Genomic DNA, 22,926 nt, shown 5'->3' with positions numbered 1-22,926 from the left:
GATTCGTCAGGCCACACTGCGTTTCGCCAGTTGGCTAATGTCCACGTTTGATGCTTTCTAGCCGACTTGTAAAGGCTTAACGATTCATTTGTGCATGTGCACTGGAGTGACTAATTTTTTGTCTGGTAAGCTTCGGGACTGATGACTGAGCCATACCGCGGCTCGCGTTAGTGCTGTTTGTGGGTCCGTCCTCTGTTGTAGTTAAGACCGTATCGTTTAGTTGACATAGTTGCGGTTGTTTGTCTTCTTCTCGTGTTGAATGGCGCTACTTGGTTTCGCAAGCGTTGTTTGTCCACTAGTGGCAGCAGTGGCTGTTATCGATATGTAGTGACTGTGGCCCTATCTTTGGTGCGACGTCATCGTTCTTCCGGGTCTAGTCAGTGTGCAGTTCGGTTGGGGACTCAGGAGGAGCCAGGGCCACACAGGGCATTTCACGACGGGACCGCTGGCGGCGCGCATGGACTGCCTGTGGTCACGAGGGTGCACGACCTCGTCGTAAACCGGATCCTGCAAGCTTTAAGTTAAGTGCATTTGGATTCAAGTAGAGAAACCTCCACCATTGTGAGATCTTGCGATTCTCCAGTGACTTGGGTTCGTGTTGTTGCTCGTAGTGTTGCCGAGGCGAAGAGCAGCGAGTGGAGTGCTCGGGTAAGGCGGACCTGATTAGCTTTCCTGGACTTCTAATTACTGTTTATTGCGTTCAGTTTATTACTATTTGTGAAGTTCAACCAGCGGTATTTTTCCTGCCTCGTGGCTACTAATGCCCCACTTACCTGCCCTGGGGGTTAGTGAATGCAACGGCAGTATACGTTTCCTCACCCTGCCGCTGTTGTCCGGTAAGGCGTGTAGTTTTGACAGATTTTTTGAATGTAGGTTGGTTGGCGATTCTTCTGCTCTGCTAGTAGTGACTCCTTCCTCGTTCTGGGCGCTCTAGGCCCAGTATTCTGCGGGCGGAATCCAGACCGCCGGTTCCGGCTTTGGCGTATTTTTACATCTTTGCATTTGGTTTACTGGATATCAGGTAGCCCCAGCAAGATTATCATTAGTCATTCGTTAGACTGCCACTAGGGTGAGTTACCATCTTGTGAAGTGAATGCAACTCTTGGCTGCCCATCTCATCACTCGCGAAAGTGTTTTTTGCCGGACCTACTCAGATGTCGATCCCTGGAGCACCGTCTGTGACTGGCCCTTGTGTTTTATTATTGTATTTATTGCAATACCTTAAGATGCCTACATTAAAGGTATTGTATGTTTCTAATTTTTTTTATGTAAGTGCCATTCTTGGCGTTACAGCAGGTTTAAATGGTTGTGCTACCAAGTTTACAATCATTTTCTCCCACCCGTTTGGTGATCAGTTTCCTGTCTTTTTAAATTAACCTTTGCTATTGCATTGCTGCTTTACAGTATGTTTGTTAAATTTTTTTTATAATTGCCATTCTTGGCGTTAAAGGCCTTCAGCCATGACTGTGGTTACTTGCCTTAAGCTGCTAATTGGGATCACATTGGCTTCTTTTAAAACATATTTGCTGTGTCTGTATTATATGCTCATTTGGTAAATTGTAACACACTGAAAACACCATTAATTACACAGTTGTTTATTCCTTCATTAATAACGTGTGATATCTTTATTTATTGCTGAGTCTGGAATAACCGTTTTAAAATAAGCGTGTATAATTGCAAAAGGGAACCAGTAGCAACTGATTACGGCTCCGTCCACAATCGTAACCGACTCCTGCCTTCCTTGACTACCAGGTTTCAATGACCTCGGTGTTTAGTCCCCTAACTCCCTCAGTCAATCACTCAATCAATCCGTTAATCTTACCAATTTCAAGAAAACATAAATTACGCAAAACAAATTCCTCCGAATGTCAAAATATGCACCCAGTTATCTACCAGACTCAGTCATTTATATATGTAAATCTCCAAAGCCCGAAAATTCATGTGACAAATCAGCAACAGGCCGACTTCGTGGCAGGCCTCACCGACCGATATCGATGCCTCTCCTCAGTGCAGCAGTTCGTGAAGAATGGGCTGCCATTCCCCAAGAAACATTCCAGCACCGGACTGAACGTATGCCTGCGAGAGTGGAAGCCGTCAGCAAGGCTAAGGGTGGGCCAACGCCATATTGAATTCTAGCAATACCGATGAAGGGCGCCACGAACTTTTAAGTTATTTTCAGCCAGGTGTCTGGACACTGTTTATCACATAGTGAATATCGTAGTGGCACAGGCGCACTCGTAGTATGGAGCCGCTGGAGGCGTGGCTCAGCGGACGCACAGCGTGTGTTCCGCCAAATCCCGCGCAGCCTCTATCAGCGTCTCACGGAAACTTCCAGTTCCATTGCCAACTTTGACGCCGGTAGGGTGATATCGATGCGTGATACCACAATTCGGCGTAACGAGAGATGTGCAGGGCTTCAGACTGTGAAGTGAAATGGGCGCCATCCTTCGAAAGAAGTGAAATAGCTGTCATCTTTCGAATCATAGCCCTCCGATTGTGATCTACGCGGTCACATTCCAATCCGGAGCGGTTTTCTTTAGATTTTGCGCATGTCTTTGTTTCATGACACACGAACAAAAAATTGTCGTGAATCTTCACCAGTCTTTCTCGTATGTGATATTTGTTATACCCATGTAGCCATACTGCACGTGTCCCAAACGCCTTACATTTTCTTGACTACTTCAGAATGAAAGATTACTCACACTTGTTAATATTGCTTAAGAAATTGATCGATCGTTAAAACCTACGAAGTAGATTTTCTTGCTGAATTTTATTCAACAAAATTATCGGCGCTAACAACGTTCGTCATTCAGTCCGTGCAACGTATGTTGTCACTTCATCTTGCTCCTTATACACAGTACCAACAAGCTATAATGAGTAGTTTAAATTTAGCAGACAGGTTTCTTTCAAACAAAAGAAACGTGTAACGTCATGAGAAGTGTGCTCTAAAGCTCTAAGGAGTACTAAATAAACAAAAAGCGTCCAGATCAGAACTTTTTATTTACCGACAACTGGTTTCGAGCTGAATGCAGATCATCTTCAGGACTGGCGCTGCAAAGTGGAGTTTTGTCAACGTTATGTGAAACTTACTCTAAGAAGTAGAAAGTTCAACGTACATGTTGCTGAAAACAGTTAAAGAATCCTGTAGTATGAACATACTTATACTACAGAAAAGTAGTTGTCATATCTGTGAGACTGCGTCTTCGAGAAATTTCCATTCACATTAAAAATTTAAACAACTAAGGTCGTGAAAGGAAGGAAGTTTTTCTCTTTGACATCCTGACGACGTTCAAATCATTAAAGACTAATTACAAAAACGAATAAACAATGATCAGTTAATAAATGGCTTCTTATTTAAGCAACATCCCCCCCCCGTCCACCTAAAGTAACTTAGATAAACATTGGCACACTTAAGTCAGGATAGCCAGACCGTGATTTGAACACCGTTCCTTGTGAATAAAAAGGATGGAACATCAGAGTTTAACATTCCGTCGACGACGATGTCATTAAAGGTGATTCAAGGATAGGAGTCCAGTGTCTCAACTAAGCTGCTAAATAGCTCGGTAGTTGAAGACGGAGAGGGATGAAAATGAAGCTTAGTTACATTTTCAGCAGTCATTTTAATACAAGTAACATGCACAAAATCTGGCCAATGAAAATTATTTTGCATTAAATACATTAAATGTAAGCAATATGTGTTGTGTGTTACAGGTAGAGGCGGATGTCCCACTCTCTCCCGGGTTCTTCGCACCATACGGGAAGTCTGGACGGAATCCGACGCCAGCTCCCTCGACAGGTAAGTGTTTATTCCTGGCATCGAAAAATGAATAATCTTACATGATCAAAGTGGCTACTCATCTTCGTTGCAAGCTTGATATCGAAACAAAAGCTGATCAGACTCGAGAAAAAGTATACTTACGGATCGCAAAATGTGTTTCTGCGCTCTGTAGTAAACGATATTTGTTTGTATTTTTGCATTTAGGTCAAACTAATGTTAAAATTCCGACCTGGTTCCCGTTCAAACACACCTCCCACACTTTTGGAACAATCTGAGTTAGATATAGAAAACTTATATACAAGCCTGGCATGTCAGCTGAGTTATTTTCGTATCCCGTGATGAATAGATGAGCAGTTTTCCCATGTTCAGATGATATATTTGTGGTTGTATCGTACATCTACACTCTTCTCCCCCCCCCCCCCCAAATTATTTGCCCCTGAAGCTGAATCCTTGAGGCTTCTAAATAAACATCAATAATTACAGACATTAAGGAATAGTGAGGTAACTTCAAATGGTTCAAATGGCTCTGAGCACTATGGGACTTAACTTCTGAGGTCATCAGTCCCCTAGAACTTAGAACTACTTAAACCTAACTAACCTAAGGACATCACACACATCCATGCCCGAGGCAGGATCCGAACCTGCGACCGTAGCGGGCGCGCGGTTCCAGACTGTTGCGCCTAGAACCGCTCGGCCACTCTGGCCCGCCAAACATCAGTTAAGTACATTAAATACACTTGATTCAATATTCAAATAAAGAAGAGTAAATAGTATTTATTTTTCTCTGTAAAAGTTTTAGCAGCTGAACTCCTCACAGTCTTTCATCACTATGCTAGCTACAAACGTTTCCTTTTTTTGTTTTTTAAAAATCATATGCAGTATTTCTGTCAGGGGCACCACCACTCTGTTTGGTAATGTGTTCAAAGTATCAGGATCGGGCATTGCAGAAAATAGAGTTGGTAGGTGGACGTGTAATAAACGTAGACAAAATGCCTGATCTTATATTTATCTCTGAGTGGAATCTAGCTAACCACATATTTTCAAATAATCTGAGATTACAGCCTCAGTAGCTGCGGGATCAGCGCAATAGGTTGCTAACCTGAGGGACGCGAGATCGATTCCCAGCCAGGTCGGATATTTCCTCTGCTCTGGGATTGGGTGTTGTGCTGTTCTTATCTTCGTACCGTCATAACAGACACGAAAATCGACGGCATGGAGTCACATGACAAGTCTAAGCCTTTGTACTTCATACCAGCTTACGTCTTGACCCTAATGAATATTCTCAATTGTCGAAGCACACTGCCGTATCGTCTTTCCCCTGTTTAGGTGGTTGTCTGGGCACATAACAAAATCAAGTGAATTTAAATAAATAAATAAATAAATTGAACGCTCCCAGCACAATTACTTTCGACGGGTATTTCAATGAGAAAACCATTTACGTAACTGCTCATATTTGTAGGAACTGTTTTTCAGTATACCCTCTAAGACACAAAAAAAGATTACAATTTCAGAAAAAATAGATGATTTATTCAAGAGAAACAGCTTCACAAATTGAGCAAGTCAATAACGCGTTGATCCACCTCTGGCCCTTATGCAAGCAGTTATTCATCTTGGCACTGTTTGATAGAGTTGTAGGATGTAGAGATGGGTCGTTCGCGAACTAACGGGTACAAAGGAACGGTTCATCAAGATGAACGGAACGAGTGATGAACGAATTCTAAGGAACGGTCTTTCATAGTTCACTTCGGTCGCGGCTTTCTACTTATAGTTCCCGGGAACGGGAAACGGTCGATCTCGTTCCCGCAACGGCACGTCGGCCGGTCTCGTTCCAGCCCCGGTCCCGTTCCCATCCTGTCTCGGTCTCGCTCGGCCGAACTCGTCCTTATTTGCGTGGCCACTCGTTGCAGTTCCACTGCCGACTGCTCTTAGTTTGTTCAGCATAAAGTTGTTTGTTTCGTTCGCTGCGCACGCCCATTCTAGATCGGTTTCACACCTTTTTTGAACTCTGAACTTCTGGTTCTTTTCGTATTCTATTTACCGTCCATACTGCTAAGGCTTCTGAAATTCTTTCACCAAAGAAGACGAAGTAAATATTGCATATTTCGAATCAAGAACAACTGCCAACATGAGTAACTTAGAGGTATACATCCTCGGAGTAGCGAAGCTACTTAAATCACTTAATTAATGGTGCTCTCGTTTATCGTCTAGTAAAGTCACCAGAAGATGAAAACCAATTACAAAACGATTTATATAACGGTTATAAAGCTAAGTACTGACGAAGTTATTTGTGCACTGTTATCCTGTTATTAAATTTAATAGTTTTCAGCGGTGTTCGGTGCTTTTTGTGGTGAAATAACGATTTAATAAACTTTTGGAAACGTTCACTCGGTGTGTTTTTTTAGAGCTTTCCGTGCGAAGAAGTCGTTTAGTAAATTTCGTGCTTTAGTTTTCAACTGACGTTTCTTTTTGTTTCTAGTGAAATATTTCAGTAAAGTTTTCATTCAGTGTTTTAACTTCGGTGAGTGTTCCAGTGACCGCTTGAATTTTTCGCTTTAGCTAATCATTTTGTGAAGTCTTGTTGGTATTGGTATTAGCTCTGGTTTAGTAGTAGTAATACAAGTAGTTGCTTTCTTCATAGACAGAGAATTTCGAGACCGCTATTGTTAGTCCTATAAATAGTTCTACTGGTGTAACTGAATTAAGGTAACTTAGTTTTTTTCAGTAACTGCAAAATTTTACCATGAGTGAGAAGTGTGGACTCCGTCGTAAGTTTGTGAGTAGTGGGTTACGGTGTGGGATTTGTTCAAAGTATTTTCATTGGGGGGAGTGCAGTGGGGAAGCCAGTGGGCATTCTAGCGAGATCCTCTCCTGGGAATGCAGAATCTGTAGTAGAACTAAGTTGATAGAGTAGGAGCAGCATAAGATCTGCTCCAGGAGCAGTTACAACACGCAAAGAAGGATCTAGATAAGTTGAGGAGGGTGAAGGGTGCTGGGGAATGGGAATTAGCAGTTGGCAAGAAGGCAACTAGGAGGAGGAGATATTCAGACAGTTATACTTTGCGTATATGCAATAGATTTGACCAAGTGTCAGAGTTTAGTGGAAAGGAGCCTCTTCTGGCTGTAGGTGTAGGGAACAACCCTCAGCAGTTAGGAGGCCTAGGTCAGAGGCAAAGTCTAACAGAAAGAAGAATGTTCTGCTGCTAGGTAGTTCGCACGGTAGAGGCGTGGGCCAGCAGTTGCAGGAAGTGTTGGAGAGTGAGTAGCAGGTCACCAGCATTGTGAAGGCAAGTGCAGTCTTGGCTCAGGTGGCTGTTAACATAGGGGAGTTATGTAGGAATTTTACGAAGGAGGATCGGGTAGTATTAGTGGGTGGAGCAGGGAACGGTCTTGATAGGGACGGGGAATATGATGTAGATGGTGACCTGGTAAAGATAGCTACTCAAACTGGTGGCACTAATGTGCATTTCGTGCTACTGGTTCAGCGTCATCATCGGCCTCATCTTAATGCGGCAGTTATGCGCATTGTCATGGGGCTAGAGAAGGCACTGATGGCAGGGGCCATGGGTCACATTTCAGTGGTGCCAGTTGAGTCTATCACTAGATCGGGTTTCACTAGGCATGGCCAGCACCTCAATAGGTATGGGAAGGGGAGGCTGGCAAAGCGTATAGGTGACAGTGTAGTGGATGGTGGTGGGATCACTCATGAAAACATTCCTGTAGTAGTTGGTGTTAGAGCTGCACCTTTTTTAGACTGAAGTTAGCTGTTAGGCATACCTGCTTAAAGGAAGGCTCACCTTCAGAGGACATAATGTTTCAAAGTAGAGAAGGAATTGGCATATTTTATCAAAATATAAGAGGTATTAGAGATAAGTTAGCGAACTGCTTATAGATATTGACTCTGAAATTATTGGTATGTCGGAGCACCACTTGAATAATTTGACAATTCAGAGGCTTCCTTTACCAGGATACTGATTAGCTGGCTGTTTTTCAAGGACTTCCTTGCGGGGCGGTGGAGTGGCTACGTACGTAAAAAAAACACTATTCCATTTGAGTCCATAGATGTATCACGGCACTGCACTGAACAGATATTTGAATGTTGTTCACGGGCAGTTGAATTTAGAAAAACTAAACTTCTAATTGTTGTTGACTTCTCTGACTTCAGAGCATTTCTGCTCAAGCTAGAGAGGGTTCTTGATTCATTTTATAGGAAGTACCAGAAATTAGTTGTATGTGGTGACTTCAATATAAATTTTGTATATGATGGTGCAAGAAAAAGGATGTTGGTAGATCTCGAAAATTCATATGATCTGATACAGATTGTGTTTTTTCCAGCTAGGGTGCAGAGGAACAGTAGCGCAGCCATAGACAATGATTTTATTCATTCTTCATTACCAGACGGACATTCTGTTAGTAAAAGGGTGAATTGCCTTTCAGACCATGATGCACAAATTTTAACACTAAAAGGCTTTTGTACTCAAATGTCACATATAATTACAAACTATGTAGGAAAGTGAATCCAACATCAATAGAGAGTTTTTAAACCTCGTCAAGGAACAAAAGTGGCAGGATGTTTATAGTGCCGATAACATAGATGATAAATATAATGCTTTCATCAACACATTTATTTTGCTCTTTGAGAGTTGCTTTCCATTAGAACGTTCTAAACTGGGTACTTGCAGTAATAGACTGCCCGGGTTCATGTAGAACAAAGCGGGAATTATATCAAAATGTTAGAAGTAGCCACAATCATCTACAGTAGCACATTACAAATGTTATGAGGAAGGCAAAGAGTTTGTGCTATTCAAATAGAATAGCTAATTCACAGGGTAAAATTAAAACCAAATGGTCAGATGTGAAGGAAGTGTCTGGTCAGCAGCACAAGGTCGATGATATAAAGTCAATTCGTAGTAAAAATATTTCTGTTACTGAGAAATCAGGTATATGTGCACCATTTAACAATCGTTTTCAGAGCATTCCCGGTCACTTAAATAAAAATTGAGTTTCTGCAGGGAATCATGTAACTCTTTTGGCAAATGCCTTTCTGAGATTGATGTCCTAAATACTCCTCTGTGATACAGAAAAGGGGGAGATTGAGTCAATAATTAAATTACTGAAAGCTAAGGACTCTCATGGATACCATGGAGTGCCTAGCAGAATATTAAAGTACTATGCTGCACATGTTAGCCCTGTTTTTAGAAATATTTGTAATTTTCCTTTAGGAATGGTCAGTTTCCTGAACGATTTAAGTGCTCAGTAGTAAAGTCGCTTTATAAAAAGGGTGAAAGGCATAATTTAGACAATTTTAGACCTATTACTATGCCATCAGTGTTCGCTAAAGTTATTGAGAAGGCTGTGTATATAAGGATAATTGATCATTTTATGTCACACGATTTGCTACCAAATGTACAGTTCGGCTCTAGAAGTCGTTTAATAACTGAAAATACTATATTCTCTTTTGTCTGTGAGGTACTGGATGGACTAAACAACAGGTTTCGGACGCTCGGCATATTGTTTCATATAACTAATGCGTCTGATTCTCTTGACCACAAAATATTGCTCCAGAAGTTGGACCATTACGGAATACGGGGAGTAGCTCACAATTGGTTCACCTCTCCCTTTAGCAAAAGACAGCAAAAGGTCGTAAGTCACAGTGTTGAGAATGGCTGTGACGAGACGAGGGGTCTGAGTGGAGTACGGTCAAGTGGGGGGGGGGGGGGGGGGGGGGGGTGCCCCAGGTATCAATGTTGGGGCCACTCCCGTTCCTTAATTATATAAATGATATGCCCCCTCGTATTATGGGTAACTCTAAAATATTTCTGTTTGCTGATGACACTAGCTTGGTAGTAACGGATGTTGTGTGCAACGTTGGCTCAGTTTCAAATAGTGCAGTTCACGACATAAGTTGATGGCTTGTAAAAAATGAACTAACGCTAAATCACAGTAAGGCTCAGTTTCTACAGTTTCTAACACACAATACAACAAAACCTGACGTTTTAATTTCACAGAATGGGCATATGATTAGTGAAACTGAACAGTTCAATTTCTAGATGTTCAGATAGACAGTAAACTGTCGTAGAAAGCTCACCTTCAGGATCTTGTTCAAGAACCTAATGCTGCTATTTTTACTATTCAAACGGTATCTGAAGTGAGTGATCGTTCGACACGGAAATTAGTCTACTTTGCTTATTTTCATTCGATTATGTCGTACGATATTATATCTCTTCCCATTCTGAAAGGATATTTTTGGTTCAGAAACGGGCGATTCGGGCAATAAGTGGTGTGAGTTCACTAACCTCTTCCCGATCCCTGTTCACGTGTCAGGGTATTTTGGCATTGGCCTCTCAATATATATTTTCCTTACTGTAATTTCTTGTTAACAGTGTTAGCTTATTCCCAAAAATAAGCTGCTTTCACTCAGTTAATACTAGGCAGAAATCAAACTTGCATTTGTATTTGACTTCCTTAACTCTTGTCCAGAAAGATGTGCAGTATACTGCTGCAGCTATTTTCAATAAGCTACCACTAGAATTCAAAAATCTTAGCGCTTTCAAATCGAAATTGAAGAGTTTCCTCATATGTCACTCCTTCTATTCTGTCGAGGAGTTCCTTGAAAACTTAAGCTGATTCTTGTTGTGTTATTGATTGCGTTTACTTAAACTTATGGCTTGACTTTTTTCGAGTTCATAAAAATTTTATTTTTATCTGTTATCACTTTTATGTTGTTATTTCATGTAGTGACATGCTCCATGACCTTGGAGATTTGCTCCTCAATTTGGTCCAACAGACCTTGATGTGTAAATAAATAAATAAATAAATTTAGATTAAATATATGTATGGTGTGAATATCGGCAACTGGCCCTAAATAATGAAAAGTGTGAGGTTATCCACATGAGCGGTTACACGATAAATCAGTCAAATCTAAACGCCATAAATTCAACTAAATACCTAGGAATTACAATTGGAAAGAACACATTGTGAATGTTGTTGGGAAGGAGAAACAAAGTCTGCTTTTTATTGGCAGAATACTTAGAAGATGCAATAGATCTACTAAAGAGACCGCCTACACTCCTCTTGTCTGTTTTCTTTCGGAGTACTGCTGCGCGGTGTGGGATCCTTATCAGATACGATTACATTGAGAAAGTTCAGAGAACAGCTGGACGTTTTGTATTGTCGAGAAACGGGGAAGAGAGTGTTACGATCATGATACAGGATTCGGGGTGGACATCATTAAAACAGAGGCGTTTCTCAATGCGGTGGGATCTTCTCACGAAATTTCAATCACAAACTTCCTCCTCCAAATGCGAAAATATTTTGTTGATGCCACCTATGTAGAAAGAAACGATAATCGTAATAAAATAAGGGAAATCAGAGCTTGCACGGAGAGACATAGGTGTTCGTTTTCTCTGCGCGCTGTTTGAGAGTGAAATAATAGAGAATTATTATGGAGGTGGTTTCATAAACCCTAGGCCAGGCTCTCAAGTGTGATTTGTAGAGTATCGATGTCGATGTAGAAGAGTTATTTTCATTTTAAACCTAGAGATAGACAATTGTAAATCCAGTGGCAGAGTAAGCTATATACCATATACAAAATTTTTTCTTGTCTACAGTGACAGTCTCATTCACGAAACATTCAGTAACTGTTTTAGTTTGCATATTGTCGAAGAAATAGCTTGTTTTCCAGCAGTCAATGAATGGGGAATGGGATTTTTCTGTTGATTTAACTAAAGAAAGAATTGGCAGCACTAATTTTTTAAGCATACTCCACCGATTAATGAACATACCTACGACGTTTAGCATCCTGTGATGCATACAGCCCAAAATGCAGCACTCGGAACACGATCGGTTTAATTGTAACCATCCTGTATTCTTTGTTCTGGATTTTTTTATGCTTACCTGTTTCCTTACCTATTTTGTGCTTCTGTATTTGGCCTTTCTTCATGCTAACTGTGTGTATGAAGTAAAATGTTATTTTGCATGATTTTGTAACAGTTATTACACATTTTCTTATTTTATCTTTTTAAAAAGATACACTCCTCTTTTATTTTTCTGGACGAACAATGTTGAGGTTGGGTTGGATGGGTTGTTTTCGGGGAAGAGACCAAAGTGCGAGGACGGAAAAGGAAGTCGGCGGTGCCCTTTCAGAGGAACCAACCCGGCAATTGCCTGGAGCGATTTAGGGAAATCACGGAAAACCTAAATCAGGATGGCCGGGCGCGGGATTGAACCGTTAGGTTGGATGGGTTGTTTTCGGGGAAGAGACCAAACTGCGAGGACGGAAGGACGGAGAAGGAAGTCGGCCGTGCCCTTTCAGAGGAACCAACCCGGCAATTGCCTGGAGCGATTTAGGGAAATCACGGAAAACCTAAATGAGGATGGCCGGGCGTGGGATTGAACCGCCTTCCTCCCGAATGCGAGTCCAGTGTGCTAACCACTGCGCCACCTCGCTCGGTGAACAATGTTGACTTCGCAGCTGTAACGTTGTGCTGTTGAGACACTTGGGTACTTCTGTGTTACTTATTGCAGAAATATAAATCTTATTTTGAGAAACTGCAACAGCAATGGTCAAAACACAAAATGTTTATTGTAATACAAGTCCGCATAAGCTGAATCAGATGAAACGAAAAAATTTAACAACATTCCTGTTGCAGTCACACTAAACATGTGTAGTGGACATCGTGTTTTCTGTCCTGGTTTTGCCTGACGCATATGCGAATCCGCTATTCACTTGGTACCTGTTCCTAGAAATTCCGTAATTCATCTGGGGTATACTGTCGCTTGTCAAGTAAGATTTTCTTCTTGGCTCTTTTTAGTGACAGAATTTTATCACACCAGATAGGGGAAACTGTAATCTTATCTTGCAGCATATTTTTTTTCCCAGTACCTCATGGCTTCTTTGCAATTCTTTGACAAATCCATGGTTTCTGGATGTTATGACTTTCCCTTGCCCTTAGTGTAGTGGGGTTGTCAAATGAAATATGTAGCCAGACATACTCAGCTGTTTAGAATGTGCCTTTGTGCAATCCGTGGTCCAGTATGCCAAGATCCCTGAAAGATTCTGTCTGCATCGTGCACATAAGGAATCCATTGTTCTTGACATTGGCAATGAGGGGAAGCATGTTTCCAGGGTGAAATGATATTTTGTTCCACTCTGTAAGGGTGAAATCTCTATCACGTGGTTGTAAACTATGCCCTGTAATGGCTAATTTCTGTCTACAGCAGTGAAATATTAACGGGTGATCTTATTTTGGAAAATTTCTGAGTTATCCACACTTTGTATCTGCGCAGTTAGTGGACTGATGTGTGCAAACTTAGCTTACCACTTAGCGTGCAAATGGACAAAACATCTGAACTATCTTCTCAACCCTAGGATGTTAAACAGACATTATATATAAATATGAACCTGGCCCTGTAATCTAACATCATGTGTGCATTGTAACACAAATCATTAGCAATGCTGCTGTCTCTTAACTAGAATGCATGAATTAATAAAAGTGAAAGTTTGGGGTCTATTCTAGAAAGACAAAACACCTATTACCTTTTTTATTGTACATATAATTTCTCAACTGTGCTTTCAAGGGTCAAGTGATGTACAACAATCATGTTCAATTACTTTCAACATGCAATGACAAAATATTTAACTTTTGGACATATTGAATTGACGACTATTAAAAACGTTATCTCTACGCATGAAAAAATTTTTATCACAGGAAAGAATGATTACAATCTTCGTTAGCTCATTACATCTATGATGTCGTTATGGTCAATGCACTGAGTTGGTGGAGAATAAATTTACTTTTTGAACCAATGAAAAAACTCTCGTGTACTCAATGTGAGGGTAGGTTAATATCACAGTCTAACATAACAGTCGCGACGCTCACTGCTGTAAAAGTTGTTACCGTTTGACAGATGTAGCGCTCTAAGCGGCGAGTAAGCATAATGTTTGTTTTCCATATATTTCCTACGTAATTTGCGAAATATTTGAGTTATTTTCTTTCCTCCAAGGGTTTGTGTAGTATCAGAAGGCACATATGTTTCTAAAAATAATTCTAAAATAAGCGCAAGTATGGACAAGAACCATGAATCGAGTGGCAAGCTACAGCACATTCGTGAAGTAACTCTTTTGACGTTGGATAGAATTGCAGCTTACCTCGTTGATATCAAAAGGATATAAACACACAGATTCACACGTAAGAAGCACCTCTACATGCAAAAGCCATCGACAGCTCATTTATCGTTCTGTAGGCCTACTGTGTTTGTCATTGTCGCTTGTAGCCACAAGTACTACCTTCATCTTTATATATAATTCTAAGTGGGACAAGCAACTGCCAAATAGTGGGTGAAATATGTTGAAAACATTATAATGAGCTGATTACATTACATTTCACGCTAAACCAAATATTTGAATAATTTTCAAACAATCTGTCAGTGAACAAGGTGCTAGCAAAATAATGTCATCACACGAAGGAAGCAAGGAAAAGTATGTGACTAACAACAGAAGTGAATGAAATACATACCAAACATTACGATTTTGTATGACACGAATAACTGCACTTAATCTAACCACTTCATCGTCAAAGCAGGTCTGTGTTGACGATTCACATGAATTTGGCACTGATACATGGAGAGCTGAACTGGTTGCTTCTGTGTCAGAAGACTGTTTTACATCTTTAGATGGATTGTCGAATCTGTGTGTCACTTTCCTCTTCATCGTCAGTTGAGGTGGCTTATTTTGGATGTCAAACAGTGTGGGTACTGCATTCCACACGAGTTTATTATTGTCTGCGTTAATGAACTGGTTTTGTTCGAAATATAGCGAACAAAACCTAATATTATTATACAGGTAACTGGGTCTTTTTTCATAAGGTCTTCTCGTTTGCTATTAACCAGCCATTTTCTGCTCCTAAAACGAAACATTAATCATTAATACACATGTAGTTTGTAAGTGATTTCTGACGATACAATTTAGTGACATGATGGTATATACCTCTCAGGATCCTTAGGAACCCTAAAAAAAGACAGCTGTGGCGTCTTCTTCCTGTTGTTGCTGCAACTTATTGCGCTACAAACGCTCCTGCTAGAAAAAGCCATTGTAGAAATCAAAATAAACAACCACTATTCGCTTTCACGATCGCGCCAAACTCTCTGTTTAAGTTACTGGCCGCTTGGGGTGCTACTGGCGCCGTAGGCAACAAAATAGAGGCGAAGTGTCGCGACTGATATGTTAGACTGTGGTTAATATCCGAAATTTTGATATTCAGTGGTTAAAGTGTACACAAGCTGGAGTGAGAAAAGTCTCGGCTCAACATTTACTGTGACCTAATGCACTATGATACTTTACGAAGGGGCATCTCCAACGGCGTTGTCTCCACGCTGGATCTGAAACGCTAATTCCCTACTCTGGCCTTGACTGAATTCACTCAAGTCTCAACTTTCCTGCATTCTGTAGAATGTTAATTTTTCTCTAATCGAAGTAATGGCTATTGCACACTCGCTAAGGGTTGGAGCGACGTGCACAATTTCTTTTCTAGCAAAAATTCACGCAGGAATAATTAACTATCTCTTTGCTAACTGGCGCCACGATATGTGACGCATATCGTTCACACTTGGCAGAAAGCAAAGCTCTTAACACCCTTGCTGTTTTCCACACGCTTGTGCGGTCTGCCGCGAGACGAGAGAGGTGTCTAGAAATTTTAGTTCTCAAAATGCTTTTATATAATGAGGATCTCCCACCGTGTCACGTCTGCGTCGCCCAGTATGGCTTCAGCCAATCACTTTCTCGTTAGAGGTGAATTTCATTTTTCTTGCCAGGTCGCAGACTAACACTGTTAAAGCCGTCCAGCCACTTACACTCAGTCCCAGCCATATTTATGTTAAAAGTAATAATTTATTGTTGTGGCCTTATCCCTTCCTGCGCTGAAGCTCGTCGTTCTCTTGTTAAGTGGGGTTTTCCGGTGCCATTAACCACCTGCTCGGTTCGTCTCCAAAATACGTTTCACTTTAACTTGTTTATTCATGCCCCTGTCCATATATTGGTAGATCTTGGTTTGTTAGTTTTCGGTACATGAGATTACTGCAATTCCCTTTTGTTGATGTAATATAATTATTATTTTCTGAGGATCTTGTACTGTATCGTACTGTCGTTGTGGATCAAGCTCATGCAAGGTCAGTAAAATCCAGACGCCTTACAAAGTGTCCTAATATTTTGAGCATCTCTATAAAATCAGCAATTTGTATGCTTTTGTAGAAATGAAAATCACATGAAAAATAGGAATTGTGATCAAAATATTCCAGATGCGTTGCTTTTCTCTGAATGCTGTCCTTCACTTTGTCTAACGCAATATAAAAACACTTTTGAGACATTCTGTAAAAACGCTGGAAACTTGCGGGATACATGTTCAGTTTTTTTATTATATAGAATGTGTCAAATTTTTCCCTGTTTTCCAACAATAACGGATGTAACGAATATGTTCCTCGCTGCTCAACATTTACGAATTACAATAGATACAATGCATCAGTATCTTCGTCCGATGAAAATGACTTATTGTAATCCATTCGTAGCACGACCTTTCGGATTCTTATTTTGATGTACACATTTTAGTAAGACACTACGCAAAACTCAAAAGGTTTGCAACGAAAATTAAGTGTCTCTATGATTTTGCGTTTGGTGCGTATTACACGTGCTGCGTATGAAATTTAGCTATAATGTTGAATTTCTGTTTAGACTTGGTATGAGGTCTCTATCTGCCTCCGATCTCGAGAAAATGGATTTCACGTAGCGCGCTCACTTCCGATCTCACGCCCGCGAGAATGAAATACTCGCAACATCTCTCATATATCCTAAACCGCTCGAGACTTCGAAATGAACGTTTGGCGAATAATAACACACAAGGAGGAGAATGTTTTGCCAATTATTAAACACACGAAATTTTCTTATTTATGGTGATATATCAGTACTTATACTTCCCTTCTTATTTATTTCACTCCAGTGACTGCAATTTTTAAGCGTTATCGACAGCTAGCGAAACAAGAGCTTTCTGCTATGAAAATAAACATGAAATTTCTTCTTTTATGTTACTGCAAACCGACACTATGAGGCTTTTCGTAAGCTATTGAGCACTATGATTGCCAATTACTTGTTTAATGAGGCACTCCGTTTCTAAATTCTGTCGCAATAGTTGTTGTGAGATGAGTTTGGCAAATTACACCGTGACAAAGGAAGTACAATTAAACTAGTCACCAAGAGAAATGAGGCCGTCACTCACATACTGTGATGCTTCTTCCAAAGAGAAAAGGTAAAAAATTCACATAAAAATGGATTGCCAGTTCTAACTACACTGTGCGACTGGAATGGAAACTTAGCAAACGACTTTATTCCTTCTCTTGATCTGAGCAGTATTAAAATAATGACGAGCGTTCCTTCAGGCGGAATGATAGGCATATGCCAGATACTGGTTGCTCATCGACGGCTTGCCAAACTGACAATGTGTGATCGCGAATAAAATACTTGTTATTGAGAAAAATAAACAGCTGATCTGTCGCACAACAGTGGTCAACAATGGTCAGTGTATTGCCAGCAGCGGAGGATAACGCGCGACAGGAATGCAAAAGCTAGCCATGTGTGCCCTGTGAGCTGGAGTTCGAAAATCATTGTCATGAAAGTAGATCTGCCTTTGTTAGCAGTACATTTCAACAAATCAAATATATCTAATCATGACACTCTTTTAGGATATTCTTACTTTCGTAATAATACCGACCAATTTTTTCATTTGTTTAGGCTGTTGTATAATTACTTTACTAATGCTGACAATGTGCATGCAACAACGAAACGCTTTTTCTCATCACGGCGAACCAATTAAAATATTGTTATTTGTGACTGCTTTCCGACTGTTTCTCGATTGGAGTGGAAATATGATGTTCACATGCATGTAGTACAGTGTGTCGCATTACATTATTACAGCCATATATAAGTAATCACAGTGAGACTTCTGTAGTTGATATTTTGGACGCTTTTTACCAGGAACACAAAGGGATAACCCCTGTGGAGACTATCCCTTTCTAAATTCTTGTAAAAGATCGTACAGATACACCAGGATACTAGGCAACGAGAAGATAGCCTTGTTTTACTTTCTTGCCTTGCTTCTTAATCACATGACTTTATAATATTCCTTAATTCCTTATTCACTACCCTCTGTCCCTTCTTGCTATCTGAAAACATCGCGGAGTCATATGATACAATTCCAGCGGCCAATGGCTCACCAGTTACTGAAATATGCATTTTTCTTGACAGAAGAAAAACAAAACAAAACTATATAGATATAATAAATAACAGAAAAGTATAATGTACGAACGAAGAAAGCTGGAGCGTTTAAATGGCGAAAAACGAAACGCTACCCAAAGGCAGTAAAATTTAGTATACAGTAAGGCAAAATTTATCGTATGGCAATACTACCACAGCTCATATGCGCCGTTCCAATGTGAGCATATGGCCGGGCTACTATTCCGCTCCCCGCTTCAAATTTCCAACGGTGCTAACAAGGCACGCGCGATGCGCGGCGCGAGAAACTGCCACAAAACACAACGCCGCCCGAGCTGGCGCAGGCGCGTGTCGCGTCCCAGGCGCGGCGCGTCGCAATTTGCGCCGTCCCATTTGAACCTGTGTAGTTAGAAAAATGCGCGCTGCTCTGCGTCGCGCCACATGCGCAATACGCCTCTCAATTTGCGCCTAGCCTTACGGTGCGAATTGGTCACGTCCTGTCCGCAGCACGACCCTAACGCCCCCGCCGCCTGGCGTCCGCTCCATGCCATTTCTGTGTGAATTGGGCCCTAGGCTAAATGTCGACTGTATCCACGTGAAGGGTATCAACGCACGAAAGTTAAAATAAAATATGTATGTCAAGTCAAATCATGACAACAGCGGACGACACACAACGGAATAAACGCTAAGAAAAAAAGAGTTCACTGCATTTCTTACACAGGAAACTATTATCTATAGTGTGTCCCGACGTAATGTAAACAGCTACCCCAGTTTTCAGTACAAACTATGAATTAAACGGATGTGTTACGTAACTTCGTAGCATCATTATAAATATGACAGCACTGAGAAGGCAACTAGTTTATGATTAAGTAGCATCTACAGCTACTTACATACTCCGTAACCCGCCATATTGTGCGTGGCGGAGGGTACATTGCACTCCTACTAGCCATTTCATTTCCTGTTCCACTCGCAAATAGAGCGAGGGAAAAACAACTATCTGTATGATTCCGTATGAGTCCTAATTTCTTATCTTACCTTCGTGGTACTTTAAAGATACGTACATTGGCGGCAGTAGAATCGTTCTGCAGTCAACTTCAAACGGCGGTTCTCTAAAGTTTCTCAATAGTGTTCTGCGAAAAGAGAGACGTCTTCCTTCAGGGGTTCCCATCTGAGTTCACAAAACATCTCTTTACTACTCGCGTGTTTGTAGAACCTACCGGTGACAAATTTAGCAGTCCGCCTTTGAATTGCTTCAATGTCTTCCTTAAATCGATGTTGTGGGGGTCCCAAACACTCGATCAGTAATCAAGAATGCGTAGCACTGGAGTCGATTAAACATCTAAACGTATCTTTGCAAAGTGATATGTAATGGAATGAGTACGTAAGAACGTTGGATTATTGTGACCAGTTTAGGACAGTGTGTTACACGCCGTCTCCTTCACATATGAACCACACTTCTCTGAACTTATCCCAATAACCCGACGTTCTCACGTGCTCGTTCCATTTCATATCACTTTGCAACGTTACGCTTAGACGTTTAACAATCGACGTAGATGTGTCAATCAGTACACTACTAATATTGTTTGTATTCGAACATTACGGGATTATAATTCCTACCCATCTGCATTAGCTTACATTTTTGTGCATCTACAGCGCGCGGCCATTCATCACACCAACTAAAAATTTTACACAAGCCATGTTGTACCTTCCTCCAGTCGCTAAACGGCAACACCTTCCCGTACACCACAGCATCATCGGCAAATACCCGCAGATTGCTCATCACCCCGTCCATCAGATCATTTACGTATATAAAGGAGGCTACGTTAGGTGGAAGAAATATTACCTTTATGAACTCGTCTTTTTCTTTTAAAATATATGACGGATGAGTTGGTGGATTGTCAAGAAGTAGTGTTTTCTCCCTCTTCCCATTCTTTAGCTCATGAGCTTTTACAGAGGGTACGAAAACATCCAGAAACCACTTCATAAAAATCGTACTCTCCATCCAGGCACTCTTTTGTGAGGAGTACACAACAGGCAAGACTGACATATTAACGTGCTTGAAACAATGCGGTTTTTTACTTTTACCAATGACGAACATAGGCAGTCGGTGACTTCCAGTAGCATTAGCACAGGCCAAAGCTGTAATACGGTCCTTGCTTGTTTTAGGACCAGGTGCTGCTAATTGATGACGTGAAACAAGAGTTCTTCTCTGTAAAGCTTTCCAGTTAAGTCCAGTTTCGTCAGCATTGTAAACGTTTTCGAGAGCATAATCTTCTTCCCTTAATACGTCCCTTAATTTGACTTTGAAAGAATCAGCTGCTGAGGAATCAGCCGACAGTTTTTCTCCCTGTATAGTACGCTCACGAATGCCATGTCTTGACTTGAACCTTTTTAACCAGCCCGTGCTCGCTTTAAAGTTCGAAGGCCCTCCAAGTTTTTCGTTGAATTGCATTGCCTTCTCACACAGAATGGGACCTGAGGTAAGTTCTCCTTCCGATCTCTTTTGTAAACAGCATCATCTAGATCTGTGTTATCAGTAGAATCAAGCATAACTATCAAATTTGCTATGCTCGTCTTTTGTTTTTTTATATCCGTAATTGTCGACTTCTCCGCCTTGTACTCATCGGATAAAGTGGTTGCAGATTCACCTTCTTCTAACCTTTTAATAATCTCGTACTTGTCCCTCATAGAAAGGACAACACGTTTACGTTTAAGCATTTTGTATCGTCAAGTTCACTTCTTCACGCGCGGCACACAAGCGGTCGTAATAGAGAACAGAAGGTGACTGCACCGTGAGAAGCTCTTCTTGGGGTTGCGCAATCCTTCAAACTGCGAGGAGCGGCACGCCTCAACTCTAAGCTGGCGCAGCTGTTGCTGTGAACAGCTTTGATGCTGCCGCTACTTCTACTGCCAGTGCCAAGCCGACAGAAGAGTGCTGATTGTTGAAACACAGCGACGGGTGGCTTGGCCGGTCAGCAGCGCCTTGTGAAGGCCCCCTTAGAAGCCATGTTCCGCCAGCGGTGGCCCAGTGCGGCGACTACTGTGGCAAACTTGGTTTGGGAGTGAGGGGGATGATGGACGGTAGGTTGGGAGAGTAACAGGTGCGAGCGAGTTCACAGTTCGGTTAAGCGGTCGTTCGGTTGACCGACGCTCTACCGTAGATCAGTACAGTGAAAGAGACATGAAGGAAACAGGAATAACAAAATTTAATACATCACACAGAAAAACTTTTAGACAAAAAGTTCATTGCCGGACAGTTGGCTCGTCAAAATCCCAAGAAAACCAGAACAAATTGGTCTGACGATCTGATAAGAGCCCAGCGCGCAAAGAATAGTACAAATAAAACTCTGAAAATGCCCTTTGTTGTACATCTTGTGGCCTAATAAGGATCAAACGTCAATAACGATAATGAGAAAAAGAGAGTACGATATCCTCACCGATGTCAATGAGCTCTTAAGGAGTAGAGAGCGATCGTTCAAAAAAGGCATTTAAAAACCTTATACTTGACAATTAACGTGCGAGAAATCGCTTTTTGTACACCCACCTAGATCACACATGTCGTGGAGAAAGTGCGATGTGAGCGCTAAAGGAACATTATTGCACTCTAATGTTTTGAAAATTTGGAATTACTAGTTAAGACACATTCTTCATTCTGTGTACAGAATTAGCGAATATTTTTTCATCAGCCAATGATTGTTTACAAGAGCTTTTGTTACTAAAAGCGAGAATGGGCATAGCAGTTTACAATTTAATCAGGTACACACTATATAAGGTTCCTACTAAATCTTTCGATTTTGCTAATTCAGCTACTATATCATCAATTAAGTATGTCCTACTGAAAAAAGGTTTCTCGTCAATTAAATAACAGAATGAGTAACTACTTGATCTGTGAAGTACTTCTTTTCCTCCCCTCTACATAAAAGCACTTCATCCATATTAACCAACATTTTCAAAAGCGAGTAACAACCAGACAACACAAACATGATTCAAATGCTGCAGAGCGTTTACATGGAATGAAATCTATCTTTAGATTTGAAATCTCGCAACCAGAACTGCCTTTCCATAAACGATGTCGGGGTACGTACATGACCAGCGAGAAGCGGTACCGAGAAATCATTTTACGGGAAAGCGGATTTCAGAGGTCGTGTAAACGTAGTGGGAGAGGAGGCATTGCAGAGCAAGTGTGCCTCTGCAATCGAACGAACAATGCCTCAGCACTCACGCAGCTCCTACCGACATAGTTGCATTAATACTTTGAGTCTGCTTCGCAATTCAGAAACGTTGTTTGTTGCACAGTGTGGGCAATATAAAAGTGCTGAAAGATCTCCATGGAAAAGTATGCACATGAAAAGGTTCTGTGTATGAAGGTTCCTAATAAAGTATTCAAGGTAAGCTTCAGCTTAAACGAATGTCAGTTACAAGTGATTCACACACCTGCAGAGGAAGACAAGAGGAAAATCAAGACACATCCGGGAGTCCATAACTACTGAAGAAAAATCAGAACTACCTCTAAAGCATTTGATTAAAAGAAAATTTGTTTTTTCTTCGATCGATATTTATTACAGAGCATTAATGCGTTTCATGTTTAGTTTTCAAGATTCAAATAAACAGTATACATCAGCAGTACAGTGCGTACTATCCAACACACAGTTGAAACATTCGCCGCAAGTTAGCACTGCACTCCCGCAAACCAAAACGACACTAGTGAAAATTCTAAACCATAAATGGTACTGACTGGAGTTTTAGCAGTGCAAGATGGCGGTGGCGGCAAATTCAACATTGCGGAAGTAACCCAGTTGTACTAGTGGGAAATACAAAAAATTCAAAAAATTCGAGATAGCGGAACTATCTCATATCGTGTCAGCAGTCATTATCGTGCCATGCTCGAAGGGAT

General features: G+C 41.1%; 1 protein-coding gene across 2 annotated transcripts in view; it reads left to right on the top strand.

Annotated features, from left to right (window-relative positions):
* LOC126297696 (cyclin-dependent kinase 12-like) overlaps window positions 1-22,926 on the top strand; it is a 313,910-nt gene that overhangs the window by 118,078 nt on the left and 172,906 nt on the right. For both annotated transcript variants that reach the window (XM_049988818.1, XM_049988820.1), the window contains exon 2: window positions 3,712-3,796. In XM_049988818.1, coding sequence (XP_049844775.1) covers window positions 3,712-3,796 — 85 coding nt within the window. The remainder of the gene's footprint in view (window positions 1-3,711; window positions 3,797-22,926) is intronic.

This window comes from Schistocerca gregaria, chromosome X (genome assembly GCF_023897955.1).
Source record: "Schistocerca gregaria isolate iqSchGreg1 chromosome X, iqSchGreg1.2, whole genome shotgun sequence".
Taxonomy (NCBI): Eukaryota; Metazoa; Arthropoda; class Insecta; order Orthoptera; family Acrididae; genus Schistocerca; species Schistocerca gregaria.
Note: the sequence above shows the minus strand (reverse complement) of the source record. Positions and strands in the feature narration are given on the sequence as shown.